Source organism: Rutidosis leptorrhynchoides, chromosome 8 (assembly GCF_046630445.1).
Source record: "Rutidosis leptorrhynchoides isolate AG116_Rl617_1_P2 chromosome 8, CSIRO_AGI_Rlap_v1, whole genome shotgun sequence".
Lineage (NCBI taxonomy): Eukaryota > Viridiplantae > Streptophyta > Magnoliopsida > Asterales > Asteraceae > Rutidosis > Rutidosis leptorrhynchoides.
The window spans coordinates 62,035,983-62,063,517 of NC_092340.1; the positions used below are offsets into that span (position 1 = coordinate 62,035,983).

At 35.9% G+C, this 27,535-nt stretch overlaps 5 protein-coding genes across 6 annotated transcripts; 1 reads left to right on the forward strand and 4 right to left on the reverse strand.

The window, feature by feature from the left end:
* Nucleotides 1-1,885: 1,885 nt before the first annotated feature.
* On the reverse strand, nt 1,886-3,159 carry LOC139862634 (myosin-binding protein 7-like). Its single transcript, XM_071851253.1, has one exon. It carries the CDS (start codon nt 2,849-2,851, stop codon nt 2,063-2,065), a length of 789 nt encoding a protein of 262 aa, XP_071707354.1. The 5' UTR covers nt 2,852-3,159; the 3' UTR covers nt 1,886-2,062.
* Nucleotides 3,160-13,616: 10,457 nt separating this feature from the next.
* LOC139863475 (D-lactate dehydrogenase [cytochrome], mitochondrial-like) lies at nt 13,617-17,930 on the reverse strand. The gene is made up of 16 exons (XM_071852106.1): nt 17,656-17,930; nt 17,439-17,541; nt 16,785-16,885; nt 16,382-16,430; nt 16,176-16,268; nt 15,955-16,069; nt 15,796-15,856; nt 15,560-15,596; nt 15,318-15,476; nt 15,161-15,235; nt 14,892-15,000; nt 14,609-14,718; nt 14,408-14,470; nt 14,191-14,270; nt 13,912-14,086; nt 13,617-13,816 (listed from the first exon to the last, which is right to left on the reverse strand). The coding sequence occupies exons 1-16, from the start codon at nt 17,928-17,930 to the stop codon at nt 13,697-13,699; spliced, it is 1,725 nt and encodes a 574-aa protein (XP_071708207.1). The 3' UTR covers nt 13,617-13,696.
* Nucleotides 17,931-22,414: 4,484 nt separating this feature from the next.
* On the reverse strand, nt 22,415-22,951 carry LOC139863476 (uncharacterized). The gene has a single exon (XM_071852107.1). The coding sequence runs from the start codon at nt 22,949-22,951 to the stop codon at nt 22,415-22,417; it is 537 nt and encodes a 178-aa protein (XP_071708208.1).
* Nucleotides 22,952-22,966: 15 nt separating this feature from the next.
* LOC139863477 (uncharacterized) lies at nt 22,967-23,662 on the reverse strand. The gene has a single exon (XM_071852109.1). The coding sequence runs from the start codon at nt 23,660-23,662 to the stop codon at nt 22,967-22,969; it is 696 nt and encodes a 231-aa protein (XP_071708210.1).
* Nucleotides 23,663-23,998: 336 nt separating this feature from the next.
* On the forward strand, nt 23,999-27,026 carry LOC139862232 (uncharacterized). Of its 2 annotated transcripts, none has more exons than XM_071850801.1 (2): nt 23,999-24,238; nt 24,916-27,026. In XM_071850801.1, exon 2 carries the CDS (start codon nt 24,932-24,934, stop codon nt 25,583-25,585), a length of 654 nt encoding a protein of 217 aa, XP_071706902.1. In that variant the 5' UTR covers nt 23,999-24,238; nt 24,916-24,931; the 3' UTR covers nt 25,586-27,026. The 2 variants fall into 2 exon arrangements, with proteins under 2 accessions (XP_071706902.1, XP_071706901.1); XM_071850800.1 differs by having other exon boundaries at nt 24,919-27,026.
* Nucleotides 27,027-27,535: the final 509 nt, after the last annotated feature.

Consider the following 27,535-nt stretch of genomic DNA (forward strand, 5'->3'; position numbering starts at 1 on the left):
TTTTCAAATGCAGAACAATTTGAAATTGCAAACAAAAAGACCTGCAAAACTAGTTACATATCAATATTTGTAAAAAACTTAATGTTTAACATTAGTTATGTTAAAACTTAAAAGCCTCATGGGTCAGCTCATGGGTTATCAGAACAGTTACAAAAGCCTAATGGGTCAGCTCATGGGTTATCAGAACAGTTACAAAAGCCTAATGGGTCGGCTCAAGTTCCCTTTATGGCTTTATTCGTTAAAATAGAACATGCTAAACAATTGTTATCCGATCAATCTGACCTGCCCTTCCATCCAAACTACAATTTTCCAATCCGCAAGACACTATTCGTATTTATAAAGCAATACATGATTTACAAGTTTTCCAAGTTTACATTCATGCAAGGTTGGAGAATTCGGATCTCGGCGAGATCTCGTTTGAACTTTTTTAGGGAGATCTCGGTATCTCGGAATAATCTCGGGGAGATCTTGGACGTTGACTTACGTTGACTTTATAGTTTTTTAATAAAAATATACATAAAAACATAAATATATGTATATTTATATACATTTTTACGAGATTTTACAAAAATATCCGAGAAATGGGCGAGAAAATCTTAGAAATTATGATTTTTACAAGAAACTCTGACAAATTAGCAAGAAAATCCGAGAAATCGTGGCTTTGACTAAGTTTGACCCGTTGACCGAGAAATCTCGGGAGATGAACATCTCGTCTCGGTTGCCTTCTAAAAACGAGATCTCGGGGGAGATCTCGGGGAGATCTCGGGAGATTTACAACACTGCATTCATGCAACGAGTTACATTCAAGAAAACCTTACATGCCATTGATCTCTTACAACTATATATGTATCCACATTTTTCTTACCACTAACAAATCGAAAAACCAATCAAATTGCCACGGATTATTCACCAGAAGGAAATATTTGGAATAAATTATTTAGAAAAATCGAGCATGTGGAACAGAGTGATGTGGTTGAACGTCCAAATTGATTAGCAAAATCAATATTTCAAGAATCGCGTTCTTGGAAGACACCTCCATTGCCTCACCTGTGGGCCCTTGTTTACCAGCATTCTCAAGCCCGCATTACTAGCAGACATACCAAATGTGTATCTGATAAAATGAAGAAAATAAGTTCCAGTTTTGCGCAGATCAGGAACCTGTTTGTATAGAATGATACGACGAATTACACGAATGAGAGGAATGAAGCGAGCCACTGACCAAAGTCACCAAGAGTGAATCACATTAGTAAAAGCTTGACGAGTATACATCAGTATGCAAATATCATCATTATATAAACTGCTATGAACAGCAACCAACCCTTAAGATCTGATCATATAAACAAATCTTGAAGTCCCAAAAAGATTAGGACAGAAACAATGACAAGCATCTAACCAGAACTAGTAAACAAGGTTTGTACTAACGAGTAACAGAAATATCGCCTAATTATAGTAGGTTGTAACAAAATCTAACCATAGTAGGGTCAAAATATAAAAGATTAATGTATGATGATAACAGTAACAATTTATTAATAAAAGAGGGGTTATGCCATCTCATAAGTGATGACATTAAAGATTTTTCAACAATAAAGAGAAACCCCCGGACCCATCTACTAGTATTGAGCGAAGGAATCGACTTCAACTGACAAAACAAGATGCCTGATACAGTGATACATACATTAACCATCAACTACACTAATAATGGTGACTCAAAAGATATATAGGCAACATGTGAGTAATAGATATAAAGAGAACATTATAAGCATAACCAATATTACTAACTAGAAACTGATAAATCAAAACCAGAACTTTAATTTACCATTACTTCAATCAGCTCAAAAAACAAAAATTTCTTTGATGGTGTCTTAACAGGCATACTACATGGTAGTGACATATCTTTATACAAATACTGAACTATTTCCTTCAATAATACCAATTGTGCTTTATCAGTTCGCATGGACATTAGTGTCTGCTTCATAGATTCCCTATCTGTTTCCAATGTATGAACCCTTCCATACAAGTTTTTGACCTCTGAACCCCCAATATCAGTACCCTTAAATTCATCCTACGCACCAAGATTAACTTTACGATCGTTATCAAATGATGCCAGATTATGAAACGAGTCAACAGTATATATCCTGTCACTCATGTCATCTCCAAATTCCAACACACTTTCCACCTTCTTCATATCAGACACCAAATCTTCTTCACTACCATAAGGTGAATTACCAATAATGACCTTATCAGTATGATGTTCAATCAAGTTACATTTCAAAGGAGGGTAACTGTAACTATCTTTCTGTATTAATTCACCGTTTTCTCCATCTGCTTCAGATTCTGTAAAACCGTAACTCAACATTCTATGTTTATAAGCGTGTACTTCACAAACCAACGCTTCTATACTCTGCTCCCTTTTATACAAATAATAATCCTCTAATTCCATAATCTCCTGTTGATCGTGAGCCATCTTCTCTTCAGAAAACCGCTTAAATTGACGAAATTCCATCTGAACTTCAGCTTTCTCACTCTGTAACCGCAATATCATCGACATAGCCTCATTTGCAGCTGAGGAAGCCGCGTTTCTCTCTTCGTCCAATTCAATATATAACTCCTGAATCGTTTCTTGTTGACCGTTGACCATCTCTCGCAATACAGCATATTCATTTCCTATATCTATGCGAGCTACATCACGATCTGATAGACCAGGTATGAACAATACATCTTTGGCGTCTCGTTCGTCGAGTTTTCGCTTCACGGTGCGAAGCCAGAAACTCGAATCGAGTTTCGCAGTACAGCAATTACTTCCACATTCACACCATTTAATTGCAGTAGCTTGCTCACTTTCAAAATCCATCTTTATTATATACTAAGTGATCATTAACGAATTTAGGTCGACACAATCACGATCAGGATAAGCAATTCAATCGCACCAAATTTTGTAGCTACGAAATTTAGGTTAAACACGATCATAAAATTCTTCAAGTAACCGAAATTCAGTTACAATTACAAATAACTAACTAAATTGGTACCCCAATTTGATGAAATTTACGTTACCTCAAACGGATCAAAAGGTGAAAATTACGAGCTCAGTCCGAGCAGATGACCAGCGACGAAATTTCGACCAAAGATATCGACAAAATTGGCGGACCTTTTAATTAATGTAAAAATCTAAGATCGCCTACAATCTAGAAGCCGACCTTCTAGATATTCAAAGTAGGCAACCTTGACAACTCATATGGAAGTAGCAAAGTTAATGACGATTACGGCCGCCAACCTTCTCCGTTCACACCATTCCACCGCCATAGAATTTTTACTATAAATAGTGGTGCAAACCTCAGTTGTAAATTATCCTAAATCACTCAGAGAAGTGTAATCACAACCTAGAGAGTGTGTGTGAGTTTTGAGAGTTTTTTTTTAAGAGTTTTGTAATACTCTGTAAATCTATTCTTGTGAATAATAGAGTTGTTTTTCTCTCAAATTTATATCTCTCAACGTCCAGGCGATCCCCTCTTCCTAACAAGTGGTATCAAGAGCTTGGTTAGAGACGTTGGTTGAATTTTTGGGTCTTCTTAAGTTTTCTCAAAATTCAATTTTGAGTATACCATTGGATTCGTCTCGTCGAACCGAGTCCAACGCAAAAAACGGCGACTTAAACGGAGTTATAACGAGCCCAGAAAACGCGGTTAAAGTTTGGTCAACTCGCCGGAATCTCGCCGGAGAAGACGACCGGTGCCGGAATTTTCGCCGGAGAAGACGATCACTGTAGCAATTCACTGTAGCAGCAGGGGCACTGTAGCAAGTCACTGTAGCAAGTCACTGTAGCAGTATTGTAGCGATACTGTGGCGGTACTGTAGCAATTCTGAAATTTTACAATTTGGTCCCTGAAATTTTCAGAATTTCATTTTTTTGGTCCCTGAAGTTTATAAAAATTATAATTTTGCCCCGTAAGTGGAATTTAAGCCGCGAAGTGTCTATTCCACCATTTTCAACCGTTCCGGACGTAACGGTGATCTCTGTTTTCTACAATTCAACCCCGTTTGTGTTGAAAAATTATTTTTAAGGTGATAATGTCCACAGAAGAGTCAACATCATCTTCCGGAGCTATGATTATGCTCACAGCAACAAACTACACGCTGTGGAAACCTCGGATGGAAGATCTCCTCAGCTGTAAGGATTTGTTCGATCCTATTGAATTGAAGGGTATAAACCCTGATTCTGCCAAAGAGAAAGAGTGGAAGAAATCAAACCGAAAAACTATTGGTCAGATCTGTCAATGGATTGATCATAGTGTCTTCCACCATGTTGCACAAGAGACAGACGCATATGTCCTCTGGAAAAAGTTGGAGGACATGTACCAGGCCAAGACTGCTCGGAATAAAGCCCTGCTAATGAGGCGTTTAATCAACATGAAGCTCAAAAGTGGAACTTCAGTTGCCGAGCATACCATTGAGTTTCAGAACTTGGTCAACCAGTTATCGTCTGTAGAGATGCCGCTTGGCGATGAAGTTCAGGCGCTACTGCTACTTAGTTCCCTCCCCGATAGTTGGGAAACGCTGGTAGTAACACTCAGCAACTCAGCACCGAATGGCAAACTTACCATGTCAATGGTCAAGGATGCCCTATTCAGTGAAGAGGCAAGGAGAAAGGACATGAGCACAGATCAGACCCATGCCTTTGTCACAGAGAATCGGGGGAGACAGCGAATGAGTAGCAAAAATAAATGGAAAGGCATAAGTAAGAGCAGGGGCAGGTCAGCTGATGGCAGAAAACCAACATATAAATGTCATCATTGTGGATTAGAGGGACATATGAAGAAGAACTGCTATAGATTAAAAGAGGAACAAGGTCAAAGCAGTTCACAGCCGAAGAATAAGGGTGGAGAAACATTAGTTGCTATCACAGGTGATGTAGCTTATTGTTCAACCCATGATGAGACATGCCTTCATGTCTCACGAGAAGACACAGAATGGGTGGTAGATACTGCAGCTTCCTACCACGTGACTCCATACAAGGAATACTTCACAACATACAAAGCTGGAGACTTTGGAGCTGTGAAGATGGGAAATTCCAGTTCCGCTGAGATTGTCGGAATTGGTGATGTCAAGATAAACACAAGTTCCGGGAGCACAATCACTTTGAAGGATGTCCGCCATGTGCCAGATCTTCGGCTGAATTTACTTTCCGGAGTAGCTCTCGATAAACAGGGCTATGATAGTCATTTCAGTAGAGGCACATGGAAATTGTCAAGAGGCGCTATGATATTCGCTCGGGGACACATTTGTGGCACACTTTACAAGACTCATGTGAAGATCTGCACAGACAGTATTAATGTTGCAGAAAAGGAGGCTTCACAAAATTTATGGCACCAGAGACTCGGTCACATGAGTGAGAAAGGGTTGTCTACCCTAATAAAGAAGAATCTTATCAATGTAGACAAGGATGCTGCGCTAGATCCTTGCAATCATTGTCTGTTTGGTAAGCAGCATAGAGTCTCGTTTAATTCCTCTTCAACGAAAAAATCAGAGTTACTCAGTCTGGTACACTCTGATGTTTGCGGTCCCTTGGAGGTTGAATCAATTGGCGGCAATCGATACTTTCTGACGTTTATCGATGATACTTCTCGAAAGGTGTGGGTATATTTCTTACGGACGAAGGACCAGGTGTTCGATTACTTCAAACAGTTCCATGTCATGGTAGAACGTGAGACAGGAAAGAAGTTAAAGTGTCTTCGATCCGACAACGGCGGTGAATACTCTTCCAGGCAGTTCGATGCCTATTGCAGATCAAATGGCATCCGACATGAGAAGACGGTCCCACGTACCCCTCAACATAATGGTATAGCAGAAAGAATGAACCAAACAATCATGGAACGTGTTCGGAGCATGCTCAGTATGGCTAAGCTGCCAAAGCCATTCTGGGGAGAAGCAGTCAGAGCCGCTTGTTATTTGATCAACCGATCTCCATCAGTACCACTGAATTTTGAAGTTCCAGAGAAACTTTGGTCTGGAAAGGATCCATCATACTCTCACTTAAGAGTATTTGGATGTTTAGAGTACGCATATGTATCCAAGGAGCTCAGGCAGAAGCTGGATGCAAGGACCACTCCATGCATATTCATAGGCTATGGAGATGAAGAATTTGGATACAGATTATGGGATACAAAGGAGAAAAAGGTTATCAGAAGTAGGGATGTGGTGTTCCATGAAAGCCAGACAATAGAAGATATTTAAAAGCCCACAATATCTCAGAAGTCAAATGTTGCTGCTCAGGTGCCAGAGGCAACAACGGAATCATTCATGAGAAATGAATTTTCAGTGCAAGAAGAAATGCCAGAAGTAGAAGATAATGAGGAAAATGACGGTGCTGAGCAGGGGGAGCCACAACCCCATCTTCCAGACGTTCCAGCACCATCACAAGGTCAAGATGATGGTGGATCTCCTCAGAATGTTCCAGAAGTTCGTAGATCCGAACGAGGTCGGATTCCATCGAGTAGATATCCAGAATCCGAGTACCTTCTACTTACTGAAGATGGAGAACCGGAGAGTTTTCATGAAGCAGTAACTCATAAGGATAAAGAAAAATGGCTGCTCGCAATGCAGGATGAGATGGATTCTCTGCAGAAAAATCAAACTTATGAGATTATAGAACTTCCACGCGGGAAGAAGGCACTGAAAAATAAATGAGTGTTCAAGCTGAAAAAGGATGGTAGTGGAAAAGTGGTGAAATACAAAGCACGACTTGTAGTCAAAGGATTCCAACAAAAGAAAGGGATTGATTTTGACGAGATATTTTCACCAGTAGTCAAGATGACTTCAATTAGAGTCATACTTGGATTGGTCGCAAGTATGAACTTGGAGCTTGAACAGATGGATGTAAAGACAGCTTTTCTTCATGGAGATTTACATGAAGAAATTTACATGGAGCAGCCAGAAGGTTTTGAGGTTTCAGGAGATAACCTCGTATGCAAGCTGAAGAAAAGTTTGTATGGTTTGAAGCAGGCACCTAGGCAGTGGTACAAGAAGTTTGACTCGTGCATGGTGAGTCACGGTACAAGAAAGCTGCAGCAGATGAGTGTGTCTACATTCAGAAGTTTTCTGAAGGAGATTTCGTTGCTCTTCTACTATATGTAGACGATATTTTGATCGTAGGGAAAGACGCAACGAAGATCAACCAGCTGAAGAAGGAACTCTCTAAGTCTTTTGACATGAAAGACTTAGGACAGGCTCAACAGATTTTGAGAATGCAAATAACCCGAGACAGGAAGAATAAAAGGTTATGGCTATCTCAAGAGAAGTATATTGAACGAGTGCTTTCACGTTTCAATATGAACAATGCCAAACCTGTTAGCATTCCATTAGCCAACCATTTCAAGTTAAGCAAGAGTTCTTGTCCCTCATCCAAGGAAGAGATCGGGGAGATGTCTTCAGTACCATATTCTTCAGCAGTTGGAAGTTTGATGTATGCAATGGTGTGTGCAAGGTCCGATATTGCTCACGCAGTGGGAACAGTGAGTCGTTTTCTCTCGAACCCCGGGAAAGAGCATTGGAATGCGGTAAAATGGATTCTCAGATATCTTAAGGGTACAACGAATCTATGTCTTTGTTACGGGGGAGCTGATCCAATCTTGGAAGGCTATACAGATGCGGATATGGCCGGAGATCCTGATAGTAGGAAATCTACTTCAGGATTCATTTACACTTTTGCAGGAGGAGCTGTTTCATGGCAGTCAAGACTACAAAAGTGTGTTGCATTATCCACAACTGAAGCAGAGTATATTGCTGCCGCAGAAGCTGGAAAAGAAATGTTGTGGTTAAAGCGTTATCTCCAAGAATTTGGAATCAAGCAAAAGGAGTACAAGGTACATTGTGACAGTCAGAGTGCTCTAGATTTGAGCAAGAACTCCATGTACCATTCCCGTACAAAACATATTGATATTCGCTATCACTGGATACGCGAGGTAATTGATCGACAACTGTTGAGACTAGTGAAGATCCATACAAAGGAGAATCCTGCGGATATGTTAACAAAGGTGGTGACTCGAGAGAAGTTGGAGTTATGCAGAGACATAACTGGAATGTTTGTGGATTCGGCTGGAGAGGGAGAATTGAAGATTTCCAGCCTACAATCTAGAAGCCCACCTTCTAGATATTCAAAGTAGGCAACCTTGACAACTCATATGGAAGTAGCAAAGTTGATGACGATGACGGCCGCCAACCTTCTCCGTTCACACCATTCCACCGCCATAGAATTTTTACTATAAATAGAGGTGCAAACCTCAGTTGTAAATTATCCTAAATCACTCAGAGAAGTGTAATCACAACCTAGAGAGTGTGTGTGAGTTTTGAGAGTTTTTTTTTAAGAGTTTTGTAATACTCTGTAAATCTATTCTTGTGAGTAATAGAGTTGTTTTTCTCTCAAATTTATATCTCTCAACGTCCAGGCGATCCCCTCTTCCTAACAAAAATTGGGGATTATGATTGAGATAACAGTGGAAAAAATTGGGAGTTAGAGAAAGGTGAATCCCTAGAATTTCAAATTTGTGTTTATTATCTATATCTTATGGATGGATGGATATTTTCGCAGAAATATTAATGAACAAGACTAATATTAGTATTATTTTATTTTAAATATTTTTATTAGACTACTTATTTTAAATTATTTTCGCAGAAAAAAACAACACTACTTATTTATTTTAAGGATTTTTCTACGATAATCTCTTGTGTAAAAATTAACATTAAATATTTCGTACAACACATTAATACATTTTAACCCCATCCGTAAAAGTTATTATTAAAATCTTAATTACTCCATATATTAATGATATAGTCTTTCTAACAATAGTTTTAAAATAGTTTTAAAGTCTTCTGTTAAGGTACATGATAAAAATTTTATATGTAGCAGACTATATATTTAATTTAAACGGGTGGTTATCAAATTGTACAGGCAGTTAACGGCTTCGAAAGATTATCTGGGTGAACTTTTAAACACGGCTTCAAGATTTAAACTTTTAGCCAAGTAGTACATATATAGATTTTGTTTGATAATCTAGGTGAAGACATTTAACGGCTTCAAGATTTGAACTTTTAGCCAAGTACCCCGTAATATATATTTATGTCTAGTTTAATTCAACACTGAATGCTAAATCGTAAAGTATTTAACGCGTTTGTTTGTAACCGTGATGCTGAATGAAATAAAATATGTGTTGAACCGTTCATAGTTAAAAATATCTCTTAATCAACACATTACTTTTCTTGGATGCACTCCTTAAATTGTATACGAAACCATTATCAAACAAAAAACAACTGATTAAGTTCCATCCATCCAATCCCAGCCTCAACGACAACATCCATGTCCTTAATATGTAATGCTTCAACATTCTATTATAAAAGGATGATTAATCCACATACTCTTGTTGCAAAATAAAAACTTCACATAGTTTTGAACATATTAAGTGCATACACACTAAGATATATCTGTATGTTTAGAATCAACCAACAATGTGACACAAGGTTGGTCATGGATCATAAGTTTTGAACAAGAAAGAGTGTTTCATACTTTCATTAAGGTCATGTCGATGCAAACACCTCCATGAGGAGATAAAGTGTGACCCTCAGCTGATGTAGCTCCACCATACGGTACTATAGGCACCAGAAAATGGAACATTAAAGAGTATAATTTAAGAAAATTTCTAATTCTAATCCTGAATTTGTACAAGTTACTTTTAACTTGACATGTGACCATTTGCACATCAAAAAAGGGATTGGACCTTATGTTTGTTACAAGATCGAACAATTTTACAGACATCGTCTTCAGACCTGCATTTAGAGTTTAACATGTGATGAATTGGACAAAATGGTTATTTCCAGTCTCTATAATAATAATAATAGTAGTAAATTGATAACTACAAAATATTGTGTTACCTCGGAAACACGACAACATCGGGGATACTGACTGCTCTGTGGAAACTGTATTGTGGTTTCCCATGAAAGTCTCTTTCGTCATAATCCAGGGTCACATTATCCTGTAAAACGAGTATAAACACCGCTTCTCACATCATGCTTTGTGTTTAGTATTCTAAAATTTGTCAATAAACTCGATGAAACTGGGAGTGGCTCGAAAACGAGAAGAACAAAACAGATATAAAATCGAGCGAGGTTAACTATAGAACCAAGTGTTCTCTTCTTGTTCCAAATAATTGAAGGTCAAAATACTTTATACAAACCTCAAAGATAATATGAATTACTCAGATTGAGCTAGTGGTTGCTTAAAAATCATAATTCTTGTTCTTCCAATGATTGAGGAACAATACTATATTCGCAGATATGAGTAATTTTGGACGAAAATGTCAAACTTAATGGTATTTTGTATTTTTTCACTTGTGTTTCCACAATGTGTTCAAAAAATCCATCAATCCTGCAAACTACAATGTTTTTTTTTGGATTTTTTACAACATGATGAGTAAGTTTGCAACCAAAAAATCCATCAATCCTGCTCAGGTAGAACTGGTTTATAACTCCCCTTCACAACATGCTCTGTACTATCTTTACCTCCAATTCTCACACCTCTGAAACCCACCAAAATAAATAAATAAAAATCAAGATTTTAACAAAATCACTTCAATTACACCAATTACTCGGGGAGCAGTCAAAGCTCTCTAAAAACTGAGTACTCGGGGAGTAAATTCGAGTTCTACAGCCATGGATTTGTGCTAGTCTCTATACTTGATTTGAACCATTTGCATAATGAACTTTGCGTTGCACAGGGGACTAATTATTAATAAGTGTTCAACTTAGCAGAGCAGCCATTAACTCAGAGGCGGTGCCAGCTTGTGAGGACTGTAGGAGACACGTAATAGAATGAATCTAAATGCTTTTCATATAACGGAAAAAATACTTTTTAGTATTACAGATTAAGTAAAAATATGTATCGTTGTAAAAGTGTAAAAATACTTATTAGTATTACAGATTAAGCTAATTGTTACAATTCTACTATTATATTATGTTTAATGTTACAATGTAATGTATTTAATTTCTATATCCAAACTACAGTCTACTTCCCCTCTTTTTAGGTGGCGTATAAATAATTTTATTCTCCACAGCTACTGGCTTCTCAAAAATTATAAAGATTTTATTTAGATTATAATTTATAAAACCCTAACTGGTTGAAACTAATTAAACAAGCCAATTTAAGGTTTTATACAAACCTAACATCACCTACAAGCTAACAAATTATCAATTGCTCCGTATAAATTAATTATCGAAATCAAAATTATTATTAATCTTAATCGATATAAAACCGTAAATTAACGTTAATATAGATAAACATAATAGAATATAGAATTAGGGCTAGGTCTCACCTATCCGTAGGATTCGATCCACCCTTCGGTTTAGAAATGATCGTTGACAAATCGCCACCATTATCGCCTGATTCGTTATCGAAAGGACGCCGTTCGTAGGCTTCATCGACTGAGTTCGACTCAATAATGAGTCCGCACTCGGTACAAACGGCAATTTCGGTTGAGCAATACCTCTGTAAGACTTGCACAATCAGAGCAATACTTAGTGATCATGTTTTTAGTTTTGCGATTTTTATTTTGGGGGAAAACGTTAGGGAACTCAAGTAGGTTTGCTTTGAAGATGACAAGATGATGACCTAAAAACGAGTTGAGGCGGCAGTATTGATTTTGAGCATTCTATGAAGTGTATTGTTTATATATTTAGCCCTTAGATTAAACTAGTAAAGTAAAAGTAATAGTAATAGTAATAGTAACTAGTAACTAGTAATTAGGCCATATTGGGCCATGGCTCAATCGCTATACGAAAATAATACATTTTTAAAACAAAGTCAACAACCCCAAAATTCAGAAAAAAAAAAAAAAAAATTACAGGACGAATTTGCTGACGCCATGATGACGTCAGCATGACGTCAGCCGGGTACTATTCTTACTTGCCCGCTGATATACCTATTGTAAATTAAGTTAACAATGGCTGATATATTAGCAGAATTATTTATTATTTATTTTAAAGATTTTTCTACTACAACCGTGTGGTAAAGTTAAAAAAATATTTATAGTGTTTAATAACCTCTATGTAAACGTTAACATTAATTAAATACTTTCTACAACAAAGTAATATATTTTAACGACATCCGTAAGAATTGTCATCAGTAAAAGTTTAATTACCCTGTATAATAATATAGTTTTTCTAACGAAAGTTTTAATGTCTTCTGTTAAAGTGTTTGCGCACCTTAACGATTGCTCTTAGAGCCGTTGTTAGAAAAAATTAAATTATAGTTTGTGGTTTATATGAAGTTACATTAACTTTCCTTAATTCATGCAAATTACACTGATTGTCCCTCATTGATGATAAGCTAATTCAAGCTTCAATTCGAGGTTCAATTGTTGATTTGATGATTAGGTTTAGTTTAGTGACAGAAAGTGAGAGAGAGGGAGAATAATCATTTTGATTATGTTGCCCATTGATGCTGAGGTCTTATGATTTGAACATTGATTGTCAAGGATAGATAAGGTGGAGAGACATGTGATAGTGACTTTATGTTTCAGAAAATCTTGAAGATAATCTTTCGTCGCTATAGTTTTCATGAAATTACACTGATCGTCATAATCTTCTAAAAACTGCACCGATAGTCTCTAACGACGTCAAGATTTTTAACGCCTTTCACAAATCATCTAGTTGAAGACTTTTAACGGCTTCAGAAGAATATTGAAGACGGATAATCTAGGTGAAGACTTTTAAACGACTTCCAAAGATTATCAAGACTGTTAACACGGCCTCAAGGTTTGAACTTTTAGCCTAGTACTATAGTTAGGTTCTGTTTGATAATCTAGGTGAAAAGTTTTAACGGCTTCAAGCTTTGAACTTTTAGAACTTTTAGCCAAGTACTTCGTAATATATATTTAGGTTCTGTTTAATTCGGCACTAAATGTTGAATCGTACAATATTCAACGTGTTTGTTTGTAACCGTGATGCTGAATGAAACAAAAATATTTGGCGAACCGTTCAAAGTTTAAAGTATCTCTTAATCAACACATCACTTTTCTTTGATGCACTCCTTAAATTGTATACGGAAGTACGGAACCATTATCACTGATTATCAAACATCTTATTATCATTCGTAACTAGTTCAATCAGAACCTTTTAGTTATTTAAATTTTGAACCATTAAAGCTTAGTTATGCTTTAAAAAAATGTAAATAAATAAATATTAAAGTTTTTTTTTTTTTTTTTTTTTTTGGAACAGCAAATGTGGCATCGAATCTTCTCATTTGCCACCCACACACTTGTTAGGAAGAAACTCCTCGCATCCATCGCGCAAAGCGTACCCGGAATGCTTTAGGTTAACTGCTTGACCCGCACAGAGTGAAGGATATTTTTTTCAAGGATACTGGTCCAGAACCAACTGAGACTTTTTACCACTCAACCAATAGTTCGTTGGTAATATTAAATTTTAGTTATTCTATTTTATCAAACACACACTTAGACAATTTGAAATACAGTAGTTAATTAGCACACTCTAGTCTTAACCATCAAATTATGTAAGTGCAGTGATATCCATTTTAGACATGTCAATACAAAAAGTAACATTTTTCATTCCAGTAATCATAGAGTACATGTGCCCAAGGCTACTTTGTATAACAACATAGCAATATAACATTATAAAACAGAGGACAATACAACTTTTACAAGCATATATGAGGAGGAATAAGCTTTCCTGGATTCATAATGCCGTTAGGGTCCAAAGCAGCCTTTATCTTCTTCATTGTTCTCAAATTCTCTGTTCCCAATTCTTTTTCAAGATACTGCAAAAATAAAAAATAAAAATGTTATTCAATTTAAAGAGTGTGGCATTTATTATGGCTTATATTGATGCATATATTTGCAAGTTTATGGTTACCTTTAGCTTCCCTGTACCTACACCATGTTCTCCGGTACATGTACCATCCATAGATAAAGCAGCATGAACCATGAAATCATTTAATCCTGCAGCTTCCTTTCGTTGTTCCTCGTTTTCCGGATCAAACAAAAGCACCGTGTGAAAGTTACCATCGCCAGCATGCGCGATTACCGTGCTGTTCACATATTAAAGTTAAACTTTGACTTTTTGCTACCCTTTTCAAACTACTACATTCAAGAATAGATAGTAGATAGATAGATATATATCAATGGAACATACCACACCAGTGATGAAGCATCTAACTTTTCTTTAGATTTAGAGATTAGTTCGGCAAGATGTGATAACGGAACACATACATCCTGAAAAATAATTTGGATATTCAAGTTGACTTTTCTGGTCAATCTTAATACATTTCCAATTCAAAAGAGATTTGGCTTGCAGCTAACTGTTATTGCAAATATGCTGTCAAAAAAGATTAGATGAGTAACAGAATTACCGTTATAATTGATTCGAAACCAGGTGCTAATGCCAAACAGGCAAAATGAGCTTCTTTCCTAATCTAGAAAGGCAAGGGATCATTAAAATAAATACTCGTAAAATTTAGGTAACAGAAAAGAAACTAAGTTAAAGTATATAGAAAAGAAACTAAGTTAAAGTATATAACAGTGCTAAACAGATGCGATTAGTATCATCTAACCTTCCAAAGTTCCTTTTTAGCTTCGGTGTCTTCCGTAAAAACAAAATCCGAACCACGATGCTCAGATACAATCTTTTGAACTATTTGTGTCTGTTCGCGTGTATACGCTTCTATAAAAAAACAGAATTCTCTTAAACATTAGCTTTTTTAAGCAAAGATATTTATATGCATACAGTATCAGCAACCCTCAACTATTCCTTATGTTGCATTTTGTGTGTGTGTGTGTGTGTGTGTGTGTGGGTATTACCGTATTAAGACAAAAAACAAATTTGTACTGTTTTACCTGTGCCAATCAATTCGAACATCAACGTTGGAACTTCAGGAAACTGTCTTTTATGGAGAAGATTGATACCCTTTACTTGAACATCATCTAATAGTTCCACTCTTGACACCTACCAGAAACAGATCCATTCGATTTCTTATTATTTTATTTTATTGTAATTGTAATTGTAATTGTATTATTGTTTTAATGCATAATTTGTATCCAGAGTTGGACAAGATTGTGTAACAAAGAATAAATGTACAAGTTCTAGTAAAATGGAAAAAGAATACTTGTATGCCAGACAACATAGTTGCTATTGCAACATCAGCTGCATCTTTAACGGTAGGAAAATTGCACATCGCAACCTGCACATAAACCAGAGTCAATAGTGTAAGATGGAATAAATAAAAAATGCTTATAAGTAATAACTGTATCAAATGAGGTTACAATGGAATGTTCTGGAATTTTTTGCAGACGTAGTGTTACTTCTGTTATTACGCCCAACGTGCCTTCGCTACCAATCATCAGCCGAGTAAGATCGTACCCAGCAGCACTTTTTCGAGCACGTGATGCTGTCTTAACAACCTCTCCATCTGCTAAAACAACCTAGCAATTAAGAAAGCAGCTTTTAGTATGAGACAAAAAGTAACTTCATTAAATAACAATGATTAGAAAGAAAAACTAAGGACCTTGAGATTAATGACGTTGTCACGCATGGTTCCGTACCTACGTATTAAAAGCATAAATGCAACTCAAATTTGTAAGAACATACATCTTGGTGTAACTATCATTATGTCATTGTTAAACACAAGAAAATGTATCGAACAATAAGTAAATTAGGTGTAGTTATAGACCTATGTAATTAGGTGTATATATCATTACTCTTAACTAGATTAAATAAGGTTAAACAAGCCAAATTGTATACCTAACAGCTAAAGAACCGGAACATCGCGTCCCGCACATCCCTCCAATGGTTGCTCCGGGTCCTACCCAATAGACATGTATACACCAAAAAATAAATAAATAAATAAATAAATAATATATAAAAGTCAAACGAGACCGGAATGTAGAAGAAGAAACTAACCGGGGTCAAGAGGAAAGAAAAGACCATATGGTGCTAAGTATTCATTAAGTTCCATCCATCCAATCCCAGCCTCAACAACAACATCCATGTCCTTAACATGTAATGCTTTAACATTCTATAAAAAGAATACAATTTTTTTTGGTAAGGATGATTAATCCACATAGGCTTCTAAAAAAACATTATGATATCATAATTTTTGAACATGAAAGAGTGTTTCATACTTTCATCAAGGTCATGTCAATGCAAACACCTCCATGAGGAGATAAAGTGTGACCCTCAGCTGATGTAGCTCCACCATAAGGTACAATAGGCACCTGAAAATGGAACATTAAAAAGTAGAAATTAAGAAAATTTCTAATCCTGAATTTATACAAATTACTTTTAACTTGACATGTGACCATTTGCAAATCAACATAAGAGATTGGACCTTATGTTTGTTACAAGATCTAACAATTTTAGACACCTCGTCTTCAGACCTACATTTAGAATTTGACATGTGATGGATTAGAAGAAATGGTTATTACCAGTCTCTATCTGTACAATAATAATGGTAACTATAAATTTTTTTTTTTTTTTTGGGTAAGCAAGGAAACCCTCCTATGAACGAGCACAATTGGCTCCCCCATAGAAGGTAAAACCTCGGGTAATCAAGCCCCCAGAGCGCGCGATCTGGTACCGGGTGAATTGCGCATTATGCGCACCCTCTAGTCACACTCCCTTTTTGAACAATTTGGCATAGCCAGGAATTGAAACCGGGTGGTGTGCTTCATTGGTCAACTCGGTGGCCACTCAGGCAAGCCTGCGTGGTTAACTATAAAATATTTTCTTACCTCGGAAACACGACAACATCAGGGATATTAATTGTTCTGTGGAAACTGTATTGTGGTTTACCGTGAAAGTCTCTTTCGTCATAATCCAACGTCATATTATCCTGTATAACGAGTATAAACACCGCTTCTCACATCATGCTTTGTATTTAGTATTCTTAAAATTTTCAAGAACCTCGATGAAACTATAGAACGAAGTGTTCTGTTCTTGTTCCAAAGAATTGAAGGTCAAAATACTTGATACAAACTTCAAAGATGATATGAATTACTCAGATTGAGCTAGTGATCGCTTAAACAACACAATTCTTGTTCTTCTAATGATAGAGGAACAATACTATATTCACAGATATGAGTCATTTTGGACGAAAAGGCCAAACTTTATGGTCTTTTTGCACTTGTGTTTCCACATGTGTTCAAAAAATCCATCAATCCTGCAAACTAGAATTGTGTTTCCACATGTGTTCAAAAAATCCATCAATCCTGCAAACTAGAATAATTTTTTATTTTTGCATTTTTACAAAATGAGTTGGTTTACAACCAAATTCAAACTTGTTTTAGATACCATTAAATTTAGCTAGGAACTACAATAATCCAAATTCACAATAAAGGAAGTAAACTATAAATAAGGTTTAATGAATAATAGCATGCAAAGATTACTTGACATATGGCCTTGAGTTCAGTGATGAGCTCAGGTGGAACTGGTTTATAACTCCCCTTCACAACATGCTCTGTACTATCTTTACCCCCAATTCTCACATCTCTGAAACCCACCAAAATAAATAAATAAAAATCAAGATTTTAACAACCCATTTCGATTACACCAAAACAAACAAATCCCATGTCACAAAATCACTCAAAATATTAAAGCAAGTACCTTTCTTGAAGATCAGGGGCATCACATTGAGATAGGTTTTTTGGTAATTGAAGTGCAAGTGAACCACCGGAAACAGCAATAACAATTGGAAGCAAATAAGACATCCATGATTGATTGTTTTTTGTGTTGGTTGAAATGGTTTTTTCAAGGATTCTTGATTGAGATTGAAATTGAGCTGTTTGTTTGGAATATATGAAGGAATTTTGAATCAGTTTGATAGGTTTTGAAGAAGACCGGAAACGAAAGAGCAAATTGGAGTTGGTGATCAAGATCATTATGATTATGACTGAATTATATTTATACTCCGTATTATTTTATATTAAATTAAAATTTATATATTTTATACTCCATCATATAACATAGTACGATTGTGACTAATTTATGATTACAGTTTGATTTTGACTAGGAATATGGACTTCATTGAATTGTGTAGAAACAAAATAAAGCAGAAGAATTGAGTATACTCTATTTTTTTTTTTTTTTGACGTAAGTTAGTTGGGGATAATCCAGGTATTTAATCACTCACGCAATTATTTCCTGCAGCTGGAGGAAACTCGCACCAATTTTATACGGAACATGAACGGTAAAATCTCCTCCCCTTTACCTCCCTTTTACCCCTAACGCGATGTGGGAAAGATGCTATGTGTGGATACTACATGACAGGAATAAAATTGTGGGTTAATATGTAGCCAACGAGGGTCGAACTACTTACCTCACTTGAAAGAGGCAGACCACATCACAATTTCATTGAGTATACTTTATACTTTCTCACTAGGTACGTTTTCGGGTAGTGGTTGATGACCCACTATAGTATACACTCGAAAAATACCTTATACATGAAGTGAAATCATCTTTAGAGTTACGTTGGTCATCTCTTTCACCAATGAAGGAGATGATACACATTAGACTCACATATGCTAAAGGGAAGAGTATATGCAAAACTGGTTATTTTTGAGCAATGAGTGGGTTACGTAGTAGTTGTAGGTTGATTTGGGCATGGTTGCAAAAATTGAAAAAATCGGCCAAGAACTCGGCGATAACTCGTTTTCGGGAGGCTGCTGAGCTCTCGTTTTAAAAAATCGGTCAACTTCCGATTTTATCGGTCAACGACAAATAAATTGAGTTTCTCGGCCAAATCTCGGCCAAATCTCGGTCAACGTCAATATCTCGTCCAAATCTCGGTCAACATTTGTTTGTAGCTATATATTATATTAAGTATCATAAAATTATCTCAAAAGTCTAATATTTATACATATATATATTCGAAAATATATATTTATATTAGGAAGTCAACGTTAGTAAACAACCGAGTTTTCCCCGAGTTCTCTGAGAACTCCCAAAAATTGTTCCGCCGAGAACTCCTTGAGTTCCGAGTTCTTCAACCTTGGATTTGGGGAGAAGAGGATTTCTTATCATTTTTACATTTAAACCCTCTCACCTAACATTATATATTTTGTTATAACCCTTCAAGTTTAACTATGTCAATCAAACTGATTGTAAATAAACCTCTATAATATTTGGTGGGTCACTAATAACTTAATCGGTGTTTTCACAAATTGGTTCACACATCACTAAAATTGAAAAATCTTATGCTTAAGAAACTATTTTTTTTTGAAAGGCAAACCCCCCAAAGTGTAGCAAGTGAGGATTGAACTTGAGTCCCTTTGGAACTTTCCAAGCATCCTACCACCAAGCCAACCCCTTGGGGTTGCTTAAGAAACTATTTGTGTACATATAAAAAGTTGTAAGATAAAATAATTATATGATTATTTATTTAAATTATGATTTATGTTGTTTGTGCACAAGTTATATTTGAATAAATCTATGCAATTATAGAATATCCATATCTCAACCAAATATTGTGAAGATTTGTTGATACATCTCTCATTAATGCATCAAAGCATCAAAGTATAGTTAGGCTAGTTTGTGATACTAGAATCAAACTTGGTTGGTCTAGCCTTCATTTCTTTTGAACAGCAATATCGATATCGAATGCTCTCATTTGTCACTCACTCACACGTTAGGAGAAAACCCAATTCGCGACGATATTGGCAGTATCATCGAAGAAGGTTGAGAAAACCCCTCTAGAGACCTTTCCAAATCGCATTGATGTTGACAGTACAATTAAAGGTTGGAAACTTCCTACTTGGAGTGAGAATCGAACTTGGGTCGACAGTACCCGAAGTTAGATCTCACCCGCATACCACTCAAGTTAAGCTTCGATGGTTTGGTCTAGCCTTCATACTGGATATAATTTTCTTGAGCAACTTAATTTCTTATATGTGTTTTATAAATATTTAACTTATACAATTGATGTAACTATTTAATTATGTTAGATAGACTATCAACACGAAAATGACATGACATAATATAAATTAATCTGTTTTCTAGAAGACTAGTTTCGAAAAAAATTGTACATAGTATTACAATAACTCATATGCTTCATTGTTCAATTTTTTAACGACTATCCTTGTTTATTTATATTATCATATTTGATAATAGTGTAAGTCATCTTTATATTCAAATTCTGACTTCGCCCCTACAAGGGTTAAAAATACTCTTTCCCACCCATTATTTCAAAAAAAATGTTGTGAGAACTTTGACAATAGAAGATAAAAGAGACACCCACCACACATAGAATCCAAAAGAAGAATCCAAAGTATTCGTCGCCTGAGTGCATAAAAGGATGACCGGGAAACAAATCTTGAACTCAAAACTCGAAAGGAAGAAAGAAGGGACAAAAAGAAAGAGAATAGAGAGCACATAAGAATCTCAACTGTCGGTGCCGGTTGAATGGATGGAAATGAGGGAAAAAAATTGGATTCTAACCTTTTAGTTTCTAGGGAGGGTATGTTTTATATAATAAAAAATTAATAATGAATACCTTACTTTTTATCAAATAGGTATGATTTAACGGTATCAAGAAGACTCATTAACTTTGAGATTGTAGGTTTGAATTCGGTGAAAAAAAATGACTGGTTGTCGTTAGAAAAATAAAGGGAGGTGATACTTCCATCATCCAAACCTATACTTTTACTATTATTATTATTATTATTTTTTTTTTTGAACGGCAAATTTTCGCATCGAATACTCTTATTTGCGACTCGCATACGCTAGGTAGGAAACTCGAAGGATTGACTCGGGTTGCTTGGCAACTAAACGCGAGTTCCGAGTTGCTTGGCAACTAAATCGCGGGTTACTTTCACCATTATTTGATGGTTTTTTTTTTATTTTATTTTCCAGAAATATTCTTTGTTCGATTATAACAACAAATTTTTTTAAGTCATTATTAAGGATATTTTGAAAATTTTAGATGGATTTAGTAAAAACTGTGGTGAAAATATAAGTTCTCAAAAGTAAATAGCAAACTTTTAAACAATAGATGAAGTAGAATAATAGCAAACTATTTTAACAACAAAAAATTGGTGTAGTGGCGGTCACTTGCCTTTTCATATGGGATGTCAAGGGTTCGACTCTCACTCGCCGCAAACAAAATTTCTTGTTGTTACCCGCCCATTTCATGGGCCTCGGAGGTTGTGGACGTCTTGCGTTTGGGCCTCATCCGAGGGTTCTACCACACCACAGCGATGCGCGTATGGATTCGTCGTGGGGGTTTCCTCTTGAAGGACGGTAGGATTGTAATAATTCCTACAAAAAAAAATGATTGGGTAAGTGGGTATCGCGTTCTCCGGTCAATGACTCGTAACCGCAGTTAAAAAAAAAGAATAATAGAAAATTTTTAAACAATTGACGAAGTAGAATATCAATATATCATACTCTATATTAGGGATGACAATGGATCGGATATGGATCTGGTGCGCCTATATCCATACTCATATCCATTTAATTTTTAAAATTCACATTTGTCTTCATATCCATTTAAATATAATTCATCCATCCATATCCATATACGTTGAATTAAGCGAGTTATCAGGTATTCGCTGAATGTTAAGTTTTTCTAAAAATATTCTCATTATGAATTGAAATCATCAAAACTTTTTTAACATAGATGTGTAATATATATATGATATATAAATTTAATAATATTTACATAGTTGTATCTTCACAATCTATATTTTCGATAATATTTTAATAGTTTATAGTGTACACATATAAGATACAAGGTTTTTTAAAAATATATACATATATTTAAGTAAATATATATATTTAAGTAAATATGTATATATTTATATGTATATTTGTATTTCGGGTGGTAAATGAATATATCCATAAATGATAAATTGTCATCCATACTCGATTCACTAATTTTTCACATGATCCACATTCATATTCATATCCATATCCATATCCATTTATCATCCAGTTAGATCATCATATCCATCTATATATAGAGCGGATCAGATCAAATGGATATCCGATAGATCTGACATCCATTGCCAATTTGCCATAACTCTCTAAGACCACAGATATTGGTGATTGTGACGTGGAGTGGGTGAGGTGCACTTTTTGGGGAAAAACTGTGACTGGACCATGACATTTTTTTTGGGGGGGGAAGTTGTAATGGGGGGCTTTTGTCATGGTAAGACTGTGACGTGGCATTTTCTTTTTCTTTTTCTTTTAATTGTTTTTAAATTAGTTTTTATTTTGTTTAATACAAAATATAAAATAAATTAGACAAAAGTACATTAATTATTAAAAAAAAACATTACAATAAAAAAATACACGAAAAAAAAATATTACATTACATTATTAAAAAAAAACACTAGTTTTGCATCGAGCGAAAGTTTGGCGAGAGGTTTCAAATATGAGCCGTTAAATCTTCACGAAGTTGATCGTGCACGTCTCGATAGCGAATCTCGTTCTCTCGTGATCGACGATCTTTGACCATTCTCCGAATATTGCGACGAGGCCGGTTTTCGGGTTTATCTAACCATTCTTGTTCCCAAGTACTTAACGCAAACCCGTTATCTTCTTGTATCATGTTGTGCATAACAATACAACTATACATTATCCTTCTCATCTTATTAACACTCATAACTCGTGCCAGTGTTTTTAAAATCGCAAACCGACCTTGTAAAACACCAAATGTACGCTCAACATCCTTTCTAGCACTCGCTTGAAATTTAGTAAATTTTTTTCTAGGCTCTTCAATAGGAGTCGAATACCCCTTTATTAGTGTTGTCCAATCGGGATATATCCCGTCCGCCAAGTAGTAACCAAAGGGATAATGGTTTCCGTTTACTTCAAACGGTGAAGGTGCGGCTCTATCCTTACAAAGGGAATCAAACAACGGAGAATGATTTAACACATTAATGTCATTGTTTGAACCCACCATCCCAAAAAACGCATGCTATATCCACATATCGTATGAAGCAACCGCTTCAAGCATGATCGTCGGGTGACCGTGATCACCTCTCGTATATTGACCTTTCCATGCAACGGGACAATTTTTCCATGCCCAATGCATACATTCAATACTACCCAACATTCCCTTGAAACCATGTTTCTCCTCGTGCGCCGAATACAACCGAGCAATGTCAGTTGCATTAGGCTTCCTCAAATATTCCCGCCCATATAAGTCAATTATACATTTGCAAAAATTATTTAAAGTAACATAACCCGTTTTTTCCGCCATTTTAATATATTCATCAAATATATCCGCGGTCATCCCATACGACAATTGCCGTAACGCGCAAGTTATTTTTTGAATAGTTGAGAAACCAAGACGTCCAAGTGCATCCGGACGTTGTTGGAAAAAAGTAAAATGATCGGGGGCATTAGGAGTATAAGAGTGTTGAAGAATACCGTCTCGGATACGGAGAAATAAAACTTTGCGCATCCGAAATCGTCTCTTGAAAATGTCGTCCGGAAACGTCGGATTTAAACAAAAGTAATCGTTCCACAATAATTCACCCGCTGCTTCACGATCTCTATTTAAAAAACGTCGTGGTTGTCTTTGAAAACGAGTTCTTGGTTGGATTTCTTCCTCTTCTTCGGACGACGTTGAATCGAATGACAAATCGATACTTAAGCCTAAAAAATCCATATTTTTTGTTTCTAAAACAAAAAGAATATATAAACTTTTATATATATGTGAGTGTGTAGTGAATTAGTGTGTGAAAAATGAAAATAAAGAGTGTGTATTTATAGAAGAAAAAGAGGGAAAAAAAAAACCAACGGCTATTTTCCCAACGGCTATGATATTTGGTCCAATCAAAACGTGCCACGTCGCCAATACATGCGTTTGTACCAGCGTTTTTTTGTGACAAACGCCCCCACACAAACGCCCCATTCCGGGCGTTTGTGGGCGGGTTAAGGCGACAAACGACTGCGTTATCCGTGGTCTAAGGACACTTGTGGATAGTTTTAGTTGACCAGAAAGTTGAAAACTTTGACCAAATTTGCGACAAATCCCTCAGTATGAATCCCTAATTTTAATCGATAGGCATAAACTTGCTTGCAATAAAATCGAAGCCTATAAGTTTTCATTCATAAATTTAGGGCGCGATATTACTAAGATCCCCTGAATTGATCAAGGGTTTAATTTCCAAAAGCGTGTCGCTCTCAATTTAAGCTCTTCTTCGATCAAGTTCAACTTTGATATCTGTGCATAATCATCCAGGTATGTACGGGCTATCCTAATTTCAATTTTATGAATACAATAGTAATAATCTAGATCGATTTCACTCATATTTCACAGCTTTTTCTTTCGATACACAGTATATAAATATAAATATAAATATATATATGTATATATATGCAGTTTGTATGTATGAAGTCTGACTTTAGTAGCTAATTTCTTGAATCCTTGAGGTTGCAAAATAAAGCTTCTTATCTATAAATTGATTAATCCAAATCACTTGAATGTTGATTTTGGTGTTTATTAGAGGATCTGAATAATTGGTGCATTACAGTTAAGTTGGTTTACCTTGATTGGGATGGAACTTTTATCTGGTACAATTGTTCATTTGACTAAGGAATTAAATTTTTTAAGCCTTTGACATTTGGTCTTTTGAATCAACTTAATCGGAGTCCACATAATTGAGATATGGCCAAAACGGGTGAAGACTCGCAAAATCTGCATTTATCAACACTATACTCATTATTTTCGTATCTCTCAGTCCCTTTTCAACTGAAATTAATTTTAAATTAAATAAGCGTCGTAAATTTATGAAAGTAACTATGATGATGTGCAATTCGGATCGATATTTTCACGAAAAATGTGCATAAAACAAGCAATACTATTATAAATTTTGCCACAATTTTCTCTCTTGATATTTGGTATATTAATTAATGAAGCAGGTGTTAAACCAAAATGGTGAAACCGAAGCTGAAGCAACATAGTAACAAAATTGGTATTCCAAATGACCCTAATATGGATGAGCTTGTACAAGATGGTTGGGTTGTTGTAAAGAAACAAATTGTTACCATTTGGATCCCACCTTTACCGATCACCGAACAATGTGCCATACCTAATCCTGGACCAACTCCATCTCAGCCTATGGTCACCGAAGAGATTGATCATATTTCATCTCCACAACCGGGCCCACCTCTCATGTTAGAGTACACCATGCCATTGGCCACCACAAAACCAATCACAACATCTTCCAGCCCACCAAAGCTGAATCATAACGTCACACCACATAATTATCAACCCAATCGCTGTAAAACAGTTAAAGTTTGCAGTGCATCAAAAACAAGAAAATGTTATGGACATTTGATTAATGGACACATGTTAGTGAATCCAAAGATGAGGGCTTTGAATCTTGAGAGAAAGATTAATAGGGCAGGTGGTTTGAACAGTTGGTTGTTGTCTCTTGGACTCGGGCAATTTGTGAAGATTTTTAGGTGCCAACGTGTTGGAAAGGTTCAATTGATGAATCTAACGATGAAGAAGCTGAAAGATATGGGTGTACATGCAGTGGGGCCTAGGAGAAAGCTGATGCATGCTATTGATTGCCTCTGGTGAACTTAAGTGTGCATAACCATGAATAATAACAACAGAGGTACTGAGTAATGAATAATAACATATATAGTTAGTCTGTTACTTATAGTGTTGTATAAGGTATAGATAATCATGAGGTGTTATTTTAACAGATAGTTTTATATATCATCTCTTCGTATACATAATTTTATATATACTACCATTTGGTCCATTCAAAATGTTACTTATGGATTGTTAGCTCAAATAACTTCTGCATGTATTTCTTCGAATTGTGATAAAATAGAGATCAACCCATCACCTCTTTAATCCAGCCCATCTCATTTATTATCAAGCTCAAGACTGATCAAGCCCAACCCAATGAATGGAAAGTGTGCCAAAGGAAGCATGTGGGGAAACATCACGAAGTTCTAGGATGGAATTGCTTTGAATTGGTTCGCTAGCCTGTCTAAATTCAATTCCAATTCTGACGGAATTCCATTGGATTCCGTGAGCCAAACGAGACCTAAGAACTGTGTATGAGCTCTGATTCCTGAGTGTTGTGATCAAGCGATGGAATTGGCACGTCACGTCTCAATTGCCACCGGCCAAGGAGATTGCCGTTCACGTGGGTATTATCCCATTCCTGTTGGGTCAGCCCCACTAACACTTAATTCTGCCCAATCAAATAAAATGTTTCTCAAAGGACTTGAAGAAAAAACCAAGGCTCCGTTTGGCTCACGAAATCTAATAGAACTCCGGCGGAATTGGAATTGAATTTAGACACGAATCGTGTCTTAATTCAATTCCAATTTTATGAAAGGAATAAAAAAGGACCTTCTAGCAACGGTCAAGGACCTTCGAGCAATGGTTAATTTGGCTTCTTCGACTATTTTTTTGTTTGTAGTTTTTTGTTTATTAGTTTTTGTTTTTGTATCATTTTGTTGTTTCATATTTGGTTTAGATTTGATTTGCCCGTTTGCCTCGATTAGAGTTAGATAAGTCTAGCCGTTACGTTTTGGTCTTGCATGTTTTCTTGTAGCGAGCTTTTTGTTTGGTATGATTGTATCGTTTTGTGGTTCCTTCGTCTATTGATGAAAGTTTCCTATTTCTACGGTATTCGTTATTTTTGCAACAACAAAAAAATAAAAATAATAATAATAAAAAAAATACGCAAATAGGCTCAACATCACGTCAAGCCCAAAGTCATGTTTACTATCCACAACAACTTATTAACCCTAGTCAGCCTACTACACGACATTTGACCAAAAGCAGGAATGGGAAGACCGAAGACGATGGGGATTATGTTTCGGTTTCGGGAAAAAGTACTCACCACAACACAACTGTTCAGAAGGTCAATTACGGTTCCTATTGCTTGCAGATGGTGAAGAACTGACCGGTGAAGGAGAGATCTGCTTAACGGAAAGTAAACAATTTCAAGTAAGTGAAGGAGAATGTCAAACAATGGAATTTTATGGTATGTCATCTGATTCTACATTGAAAACAATTAATTAATGAGTGAATTAAATGGATTACCAGTTTCGATAGTTATTGATGGTGGGTCACCCCACAATTCCATCTCAAAAAAAAAAAAAAAAAAAAAAAAAAAAAAAAATCAATACACGGTTTAATCTATCATACGGGAATGACACAGTAATCATTGTAATTTTTACCTATTTTTAAAACATTTTGCGTTCAAATATCTTGGTTTGGTATCTTCAACAATCATTTCTTTATTACGCTTAATATTCCAGTGCTGAATAGCAAACATAAGTTATGCTTTGTTTTTAAAAACAATCTCTTTCAGAATTTCACCATCCTCTTTAGTCCATCAATCCCATTCTTGTTCGTCTACTTTTTGGCCGGAGGTCCACTCGAAAGCAATCTCTTTATTAGTCGAATAGAGAGGGGATGAGTTTCTCTACTTTGTACTCAGGGTGGAGAAATGACTTGTTTTTATTCTCGGATAGGGGAAAGATTGTCTACATCTCACATCCC

Excerpts from the sequence above, each read along its gene's own strand:
- LOC139863476 (XM_071852107.1), bottom strand. The coding sequence starts at position 22,951 with ATGGTGGGTTCAAACAATGACATTAATGTGTTAAATCATTCTCCGTTG.
- LOC139863475 (XM_071852106.1), bottom strand. The coding sequence starts at position 17,930 with ATGATCTTGATCACCAACTCCAATTTGCTCTTTCGTTTCCGGTCTTCT. Across the intron at positions 16,886-17,438 it reads AACTCAAGGCCATATGTCAA|GATAATATGACGTTGGATTA; the intron begins GTAATCTTTGCA and ends CTCGTTATACAG. Across the intron at positions 14,271-14,407 it reads GTTTCGAATCAATTATAACG|GATGTATGTGTTCCGTTATC; the intron begins GTAATTCTGTTA and ends ATTATTTTTCAG.
- LOC139862634 (XM_071851253.1), bottom strand. The coding sequence starts at position 2,851 with ATGGATTTTGAAAGTGAGCAAGCTACTGCAATTAAATGGTGTGAATGT.
- LOC139863477 (XM_071852109.1), bottom strand. The coding sequence starts at position 23,662 with ATGGATTTTTTAGGCTTAAGTATCGATTTGTCATTCGATTCAACGTCG.
- LOC139862232 (XM_071850801.1), top strand. The coding sequence starts at position 24,932 with ATGGTGAAACCGAAGCTGAAGCAACATAGTAACAAAATTGGTATTCCA.